This window comes from Macaca mulatta, chromosome 11, assembly GCF_049350105.2.
Source record: "Macaca mulatta isolate MMU2019108-1 chromosome 11, T2T-MMU8v2.0, whole genome shotgun sequence".
In the NCBI taxonomy this organism is placed as follows: Eukaryota; Metazoa; Chordata; class Mammalia; order Primates; family Cercopithecidae; genus Macaca; species Macaca mulatta.
The window spans coordinates 59,621,854-59,631,013 of record NC_133416.1 but is presented as its reverse complement, the minus strand read 5'-3'; the positions used below and the strand labels follow the sequence as shown (position 1 = coordinate 59,631,013).

Here is a 9,160-nt window from a genome sequence, read left to right as displayed (position 1 = left end):
CAACACAAACTTAATTGGAAGATAATACATGTATATTGTTTAATATGTATATAATTTTAAAATATTTTATATATGTATGGAAATTTAATATAAAAAACTCACAGACAAACCTCTCTCTCTCTTTTGCTATAATTCACCTATATGTACTTTTCAAGGGGGCTTACTCTTTACATATAAAACTCCCCCTCCTCTCTCACCCTCTGTCTTCTCTCTCATACACATATACACACACACACAAATACACACATCTCACATATTCCCCAGAAAAAGCTCAGAAACATATCCAAGTAAAGTTACCAGAAGGATACACAAGGACTTGGTAACAGTGCTTACTTCCACATAAAATGTTTGTGTGACTGGGGAATGGCTTTAGTATGCATTTTCTCCTTAAACATTTATTACATATTCAATTTATAAACATATAAATAAGTGTGTAAATAACAATTTTCAGTATTTTTGTTTTTCATTTTATTTATTTTTTTGAGACAGAGTCTCGCTCTGTCACCCAGGCTAGAGTGCAGTGGTGAAATCTCAGCTCACTGCAACCTCTGCCTCCCAGGTTCAAGGGATCTTCCCACCTCAGCCTCTGGAGTAGTAGCTGGGATTACAGACTTACACCACCACACCGGCAAATTTTTGTATTTTTAGTGGAGATGGGGTTTCACCATGTTAGCCAGGCTGGTCTCAAACTCCTGACTTCAGGTGATTCGCCCGCCTCAGCCTCTGAAAGTGCTAGGATTATAGGTGTGAGCCACAGCGCCCGGCCAATTTTCAATATTTAAATAGGCATTCTATTACATCCACATCTGGAAAGTCTAAATATATGAGAGTCTTATTAAGCTTCAAGTTTTAATGATCAGTTTGCAGGAAATATAGAGGACACAGTAGCATCTTAAATGAAACACTGTGAGTAAGCAATGAGGAAACTCCAAAGACTGAAATACTACTCAGGACAATTAATCTGGTCTCATCAACAAATGAATTGTAAACCATAAGGCAATAAATAAACAAGGACATTGGAGAATTGAATAGACATATTGATGTTAATAAATACATAAATTGGCTGGGTGTGGTGGCTCGTGCCTGTAATCCCAGCACTTTTGGAGGCTGAGGCGGGTGGATCACCTGAGGTCAGAAGTTCGAGACCAGCCTGGCCAACATGGCAAAACCCCATCTCTACTAAAAATACAAAAAATTAGCTGTGCTTGGTGGCGAGCGCCTGTAATCTCAGCTACCCAGGAGGCTGAGGTGAGAGAATCTCTTGAACCTGGGAAGTGAAGGTTGCAGTGAGCCCAGATCGCACCACTGCACTCCAGCCTGGGCGACAGAGCAAGACTCTGTCTTAAAAAAAAAAATTACCCTTCCCCACTGTCCCCTCTACATCCCTTCTCTGTGCTCTTTTCTTCCTAGTCAAGCATTACTTTCTTTCTAGCTCAGTGATGCCACTAGAGGCGATGTCTTCTATCTCCTTTTGTGTTATTTGTCATCTTTATTAGAGTCAACTCCTTGAGGGTGAAGACTTAATAAATACATAAACTTTTAAAATACAAAATAATATTTCAGTTATATTTTTTAAAGACCTATCATTTAGAGATTAATATTGCATTAATATTGAATTAAATCCCAAATATTTTGGGGATTTAAAAAAATTTAACATTGATAAGGGAATTGGGTGGAAATATACAAGATATAAGACTGGACATAACGTAATCATCATGGAAACAGTTAATAGGTATATACAGGCCCATTGTGTTGTTCTGCTACTCTACATGTTTGAAATAGCACATAGAAGGAAAAATAATTACAAGGAAAACGGTAATATTTCTGTTAAGGAATTTGCAATACAGTGCTTGTGATCTCCAATATATCTGCTGGAAGAAAGTCAGACTGGGAAGAGGAAAGCTCTCGGAGCATGTTGATAAACAGCCTAGCATGCAGAACCTTTGCTAGAGACAGTGACTAACTCCAACTTCATGAACTGAGAATGCTCTTATTATGCTGAGATCTCGAGTCAAAGCTGGAGGCAGGAACATTTTCCCTGACTAAAGGAGGTGAAAAATGCAATCTCGGCATTTCATAACTTTTCTAATCCAGGTGTGATCTCACTATTTGTAAAGCCCAGCCCTTCCCAACCTGCAAGCTCACCTTCCAGGACTGGGCCCAGCCCATGCTCTCCATATATAAGCTGCTGCCCGGAGCCTGATTCCTAGTCCTGCTTCTCTTCCCTCTCACCTCCAGCCTCTCACGCTCTCCACAGCCCTCTCATCTCCTGGAACCATGGCCAGCACATCCACCACCATCAGGAGCCACAGCAGCAGCCGCAGGGGCTTCAGTGCCGGCTCAGCCAGGCTCCCTGGGGTCAGCCGCTCTGGCTTCAGCAGCGTCTCCGTGTCCCGCTCCAGGGGCAGTGGTGGCCTGGGTGGCGCGTGTGGAGGAGCTGGCTTTGGCAGCCGCAGCCTGTATGGCCTGGGGGGCTCCAAGAGGATCTCCATTGGAGGGGGCAGCTGTGCCATCGGTGGCGGCTATGGCAGCAGAGCCGGAGGCAGCTATGGCTTTGGTGGCGCCGGGAGTGGATTTGGTTTCGGTGGTGGAGCCGGCATTGGCTTTGGTCTGGGTGGTGGAGCCGGCCTTGCTGGTGGCTTTGGGGGCCCTGGCTTCCCTGTGTGCCCCCCTGGAGGCATCCAAGAGGTCACCGTCAACCAGAGTCTCCTGACTCCCCTCAACCTGCAAATCGACCCCACCATCCAGCGGGTGCGGGCCGAGGAGCGCGAGCAGATTAAGACCCTCAACAACAAGTTCGCCTCCTTCATCGACAAGGTGAGCCAGGGTCATGCCCTCCACGGGGCACTTCAGGGTCCCCAGACCAGAGGAGGAACACATTCCTGCCAGGGAGACCTAGGAGGGAGGGAGAAGGGGACTCAGCCCAGCTCTGCAGAGAGTGCACGTGGCTTCCGGTGCACAGCCGCACAGCCGGCAACAGGGACGGGCATCACTCCCACATGGGATCTACGGATTGGTTCTCACTCCTGCCTAGGGAGAGCCACAACTTTTCACAACCCTGAAGCACAGATGAGGCCATCGGAGAGTGGAGTAGGTTAACTCTTCCCTCTAAAGTGTCTAAGAGATTACAAAGCAAATGCCAGGAGTATATGGGCTGGTAAATTACACTCTCAGGTCTGAGTAAGAGGAAAAAAATTTAGAAAGAAAAGAAAAAGATAATCTGGCTGGATTAAGAAAAAATGGGCATAGAAACAACTATAAAACCTGGAGAAATGCTAATTAATTTTAAAAACAGAGAATGATCATAACATCAGAATATTTGAGTGGAGAAACCACACTAAATCGGAAATTAGACTGGAATCTAATCATAAGGCAACATCTAATATCCTTCCTAACTGAGGTCCTATCAGTAATAAAAACTGTACAACACATCAGGTAAATAGTATTTTTAAACTAGATTTGTGACTGTGCTTGGAAAAAGAAAACGAAGAAATGTTGAAACTCACTGATACAATTAATAGATTACAGTGTGAGAACACACACCTCAATGGTCTGTGGGACAATTTCTCTAGTGAGATTGGTGGGGTGCAACGGAGAAGGGGTTGGGGGAGCAGAGCCCAGCCTGAGCCTCTCTACATGCACTGTAGTAGCCCAGCACCATGGGGACCTCCTGGACCTGCCAGTAAACCAGGTATCAGACACTTTTTCTTCCTTCCTTTGCCTGGAAAATGACCGTCTTGCTTCCCCTCCAGGTGCGGTTCCTGGAGCAGCAGAACAAGGTTCTGGAAACCAAGTGGACCCTGCTGCAGGAGCAGGGCACCAAGACCGTGAGGCAGAACCTGGAGCCGTTGTTCGAGCAGTACATCAACAACCTCAGGAGGCAGCTGGACAGCATCGTTGGGGAACGGGGCCGCCTGGACTCGGAGCTCAGAGGCATGCAGGACCTGGTGGAGGACTTCAAGAACAAGTGAGTTAAATAGGAGAAATGGACTCAATTTCCTGCAGCACACACTTCAAGACCATTGGGTGACCAGGGCCAGATGGGGGTGGCATTCCTAACAACCCATGTCCATGGAAACGGAAAGCACAAATTAGTCCCTAGGAGCAAACCTGCAAGAACCACAAATGGTTATGAGAGGATGGCGAGATTAAAGAAGTGACAAATTTAGGAGAAGCAAAAATCGTCCCTTAGGCGCTCTGTGGCAGGAAAGCTCAATTAGAATATATTCCATTTTGGAAAATGTTGGATCCCAGGCTGCTTTTCTGTTTCATCCTACCCACTGGCTCTAATATATCCCATGCCTTCCTTCCTGCAGATATGAGGATGAAATCAACAAGCGCACAGCAGCAGAGAATGAATTTGTGACTCTGAAGAAGGTGAGCAGATGAAGCCGGGGGTTCAAATTCACTTAGAAGGACAGAAGTGGCTCTGTGTCATCACTCACCTGGGAGAGGAGAATTGGTAGGGGGACTAGAAGGTGGGTAGATTGGGAAGCTGCGCTCAGGTAACTCCAGATTGTTGGCTCTTTCCCCAGGACGTGGATGCTGCCTACATGAACAAGGTTGAACTGCAAGCCAAGGCAGACACTCTCACAGACGAGATCAACTTCCTGAGAGCCTTGTATGAAGCAGTAAGCATCTCCACCATCCTTCTGTTTACTCTGATGGGGTCTGCAAAGGGGAGAAGATGTATAGGGCTGGGTATCTCTGTAAATGTCAGAAGTGAAGTTGATCTTATGACCTTCTGTTCTGCAGGAGCTGTCCCAGATGCAGACCCACATCTCAGACACATCCGTGGTGCTGTCCATGGACAACAACCGCAACCTGGACCTGGACAGCATCATTGCTGAGGTCAAGGCCCAATACGAGGAGATTGCTCAGAGGAGCCGGGCTGAGGCCGAGTCTTGGTACCAGAGCAAGGTGAGCAGGGTGTGGGTAGCCGCTGAGGAATCCCTGTGTCCAGCCCTGAATGCCAGAGAACTGCAGACTTCATTGGGGACATCCCCTTACAGGAAGCCAGGGTCCTCTCACAGGACGTGCACCTGCACTATTAGAGTAGACATTTGCGGAACTTACACCCAAGTCAAGAAGGAAAAAGAACCCAACGCAGGAGGAAAGCTACCATAGACAATGACATAGTCATCTCTGCATTTAGCTTCATCCTGATTGCTGACTTTTAGAAAATGGTACAGAACATTTGTACTCCCTAAGGAAATTAGGCAGATAGTGGTGCCACAATGAGCATGGTCTGTGACTCCAGTGTTTAGTAACCACCCACCACATAACATCAGCTTCTCCTCAAGTTCCTTGGGGAGAAGCCATTAGGCCCACTTCATGACATATATGATACACAAGTGAAAGTCATCGTTAGCCAGGTAAGAACCCGTAGACACTGTCTCTCTCTCCACCTCTGGACTGCAGTACGAGGAGCTGCAGGTCACAGCGGGCAGACATGGGGACGACCTGCGCAACACCAAGCAGGAGATTGCTGAGATCAACCGCATGATCCAGAGGCTAAGATCTGAGATTGACCACGTCAAGAAGCAGGTATGGTGAGGGGCAATGAAGTAGAGAAGCATCATTTTTTGCTAGACCCATTAGGCAGTCATTAGCTATTATCTGAGATAATTCTTGAAAAGTAAACCAACACTAGGGTGAGGAACATATATAGTTCTTGCCCTCATTGAGAACTCAATAGAGAAGTGAATCCCACTCAAGAGGATGAGCCTCTGAGGCATGAGCAAGGCCAGGTCTCAACAGTCAAGTAAAAAGTCATCACCTCACCTACAGATAGTCACAATTTTGTATATTTTAATGTGGCATCCAGATGTATTCCTCAAAATTTTTCTTGTTGTAGTTTTGAAAACAGCACTCAGTACAAATCTGGGCCTTCATCTTCCATATACCTTGTTTTTGGGTCCATTGTATTGTCTCCCATCAGATACAGAGCACATTCTCATGCAGGTGCTTAATACAAGGGGCATAGGACTTTGTCACTTGACTCCCAGACTAGACAAATATTGCCAAATGGAAAAACACTGGACAGGAAGAGTCAGAGCTCATTCTCTGTCAATTTTGGGTTACAGGACCCTTGTTCACTAAACAAGAGCCAGCCTCCTCTGGAGGAGGAGGCAATAAGTTCCTTCTCTTCCTTTCCCCTCCTAGTGTGCCAGCCTGCAGGCCGCCATTGCTGATGCTGAGCAGCGTGGGGAAATGGCACTCAAGGATGCCAAGAACAAGCTGGAAGGGCTGGAGGATGCCCTGCAGAAGGCCAAGCAGGACCTGGCCCGGCTGCTGAAGGAGTACCAGGAGTTGATGAACGTGAAGCTGGCCCTGGACGTGGAGATTGCCACCTACCGCAAGCTGCTGGAGGGCGAGGAGTGCAGGTGGGTAACTGACGCGGCTTCCTCCAACAGTTGAGTCCATCTTCAAGGTGCCTGGCACTGAGCACAACTCTAGGGTGCACTGCCCATGGCCATAATTGCTTTTCTTGAGAGAAAACTAAAAGAGCTGTTTCCCATGGACTCTTCTACACACCGAGGCTGCCCACACTGGTCCAGGGAAAGAAGGGCTCTCTGAGGTCTCACCCTCCCTGTGTTCCTCTCCACAGGCTGAATGGCGAAGGCGTTGGACAAGTCAACATCTGTAAGTACCTTTGCTTGCCTTCCTCCCCTGCCCTTGCACTCTTCTGACTGGGCTCAGGCTGACAAGATGAGCTCACCGTGGCTTCTTGTGCCCTTGTCCCCTCCCCACCACAGCTGTGGTACAATCCACCGTCTCCAGTGGCTATGGCGGTGCCAGTGGTGTCGGCAGTGGCTTAGGCCTGGGTGGAGGAAGCAGCTACTCCTATGGCAGTGGTCTTGGTGTTGGAGGTGGCTTCAGTTCCAGCAGCGGCAGAGCCATTGGGGGTGGCCTCAGCTCTGTTGGAGGCGGCAGTTCCACCATCAAGTACACCACCACCTCCTCCTCCAGCAGGAAGAGCTACAAGCACTGAAGTGCTGCCACCAGCTCTCGGTCCCACAGTTCTCAGGCCCCTCTCTGGCTGCAGAGCCCTCTCCTCAGGCTGCCTGTCCTCTCGTGGCCTCCAGTCTCCCCTGCTCTCCCAGGTAGAGCTGGGGATGGATGCTTAGTGCCCTCACTTCTTCTCTCTGTCTATACCAGCCCCATTTGAGCACCCATTGCTCACCATCAGATCAACCTCTGATTTTACATCATGATGTAATCACCACTGGAGCTTCACTCTGTTACTAATTTATTAATATCTTGCCTCCGGTGTTCTATCTCTGAGGCTGAGCATGATAAGAAAATGATCTCTGCTCCTTTTCATTACTGAAAACTGCCTGAGGCTTATATCAGAACAACTTCCACTTATTTTCCATTGGCCCCCAGACTCCCTACCTTAAAAGTATTGTGAACTCCCCCTGCAGTATCCATGGAAGTGCAAGTGACTAGTCGTATGATGTATACAGTCTGTCTCCCTGTGATGAATTCTCTGCTCTTTGCTCTTTGTAATTTCTAAATAAAGCAGGTTTTAAAGTAATGCATGGTACCAATATTTCTTCAGCTTTTTCAGTTGACAAATGCCTTTTTATTTTTAACTGATAATCCATATCCCCATGTGCTTAAACCTTCTCCTTTAGAGAGGTTCAATTAACAGCACTATGGTATCCTGATATTCAGGTCTCTTCTCAGATCAAATTCCTCCTAAATGTTTGGCAAGTGAAGTGGGAGGCATTTGGTCCACCATGATTGTCTACTCTCGTTTTACTGTATGTAGGAACTGGCAGCCCAGTGCCTCTGACTTGGTCTCTAAGACTACTCTTCCTTATACACCGGCGCTTGGCCTAAATGCCCAGGCGGAGAAACATTTTTGGCCAAATAGAATAAAAGTCATTTGAGAAGAAAATAAGATACTTTATTTATACTTAGAATTGCCCCATGACTAAGAAAATTATTTGACAAGGTGTATCAACAGCAATCAATATGTGCCTACTTAGAACTGAAATTACACCTCTGGAAATGTATCCTGAGGAGAACATGCAAATGCAGAAAGCTATACGCACATGGATATGCACCACAGTAATCTTCACAACAGGGAAATGGGACATTAAAGCTGATACAATTAAAATCCAAACAGCTGGGGGCGGTGGCTCACTCCCGTAATCCCCACACTTTGGGAAGCTGAGGTGGGTGGATCACCTGAGGTCAGGAGTTTGAGACCAGCCTAGCCAACATGGTGAAATCCCATCTCTACTAAAAATATAAAAATTAGTTGAGCATGGTGGTGGGTGCCAATCCCAGCTACGCAGAAGGCTGAGGCAGGAAAATCACTTGAACCCGGGAGCAGGAGGGAGGTTGCAGTGAGCTGAGATCACGCTGCTGTACTCCAGCCTGGGCATCAGAGCAAGACTCTGCCTCAAAAAATAAATTGAAAAATAAAAAATAAAAAACCAAACAGCCAGGCACAAAACTCACATGCTTATTCCTTGAAATGGGAAAGCAAAACAAGAATGGAAATTCCCTCCCTTTCGTACTCTAAGCCTCTCACAGAGATTCCATGAAACCGAGTCTGTTTATCAGAAGAGACAGTTATATTCCTCCCTCAGGAGTGAACTGACCTGTCTGTGAACTGGACTGGCATCTCTGAATGGCTAAGGAAAGTCTCAGGATATGAGCGGATGGTCAGCTAGCGTTGCCTTTGGGCCACCTCAGTTCCTGTTTTCCTCAGGAGTGACAATTATCCCCCTAACATTCTGGCTCCCACATCACTAGAGACATTTTATTTGGTTGGCAAATTCACAGAAGGTGTTTCAGGATCCTGCTGTGTCAGATTCCCACTGTGTTCACCCTTAGGCTTTTCCTCAGCAACATGGGCAGCTTCCGACATTGATGTCTCCTCATTGCCCTCCAGATCTCCCCAACAGCACGCATGTCATTACTGACCCAAGCCCACTGACCACACATACAGTTATATACTCATGAGGTATAATGAAAAGGAAAATAACTGACAAGGTAAATTATCTAGGATGTAGAAGTATACCAAAAGGAGGTTTAAAACAATGTGCATAAATGTGTATCCATATAAAAAATAAAAATCTTATAGTATATGGACATTCAAAGCATAATAAAGGAAAACTACAAATGAACAAACTTGAAACTA

The 9,160-nt window shown here is 46.6% G+C and overlaps 1 protein-coding gene across 1 annotated transcript; it reads left to right on the top strand.

The window, feature by feature from the left end:
• The first annotated feature begins 2,192 nt into the window (after positions 1–2,192).
• Positions 2,193–7,537, top strand: LOC719283 (keratin, type II cytoskeletal 6A). The gene is made up of 9 exons (XM_015151780.3): positions 2,193–2,817; positions 3,753–3,967; positions 4,317–4,377; positions 4,536–4,631; positions 4,756–4,920; positions 5,422–5,547; positions 6,166–6,386; positions 6,611–6,645; positions 6,759–7,537. Exons 1-9 carry the CDS (start codon positions 2,278–2,280, stop codon positions 6,992–6,994), a joined length of 1,695 nt encoding a protein of 564 aa, XP_015007266.3. The 5' UTR covers positions 2,193–2,277; the 3' UTR covers positions 6,995–7,537.
• Positions 7,538–9,160: the final 1,623 nt, after the last annotated feature.

Excerpts from the sequence above, each read along its gene's own strand:
- LOC719283 (XM_015151780.3), top strand. The coding sequence starts at position 2,278 with ATGGCCAGCACATCCACCACCATCAGGAGCCACAGCAGCAGCCGCAGG. Across the intron at positions 5,548-6,165 it reads TTGACCACGTCAAGAAGCAG|TGTGCCAGCCTGCAGGCCGC; the intron begins GTATGGTGAGGG and ends TTCCCCTCCTAG. Across the intron at positions 6,387-6,610 it reads CTGGAGGGCGAGGAGTGCAG|GCTGAATGGCGAAGGCGTTG; the intron begins GTGGGTAACTGA and ends TCCTCTCCACAG.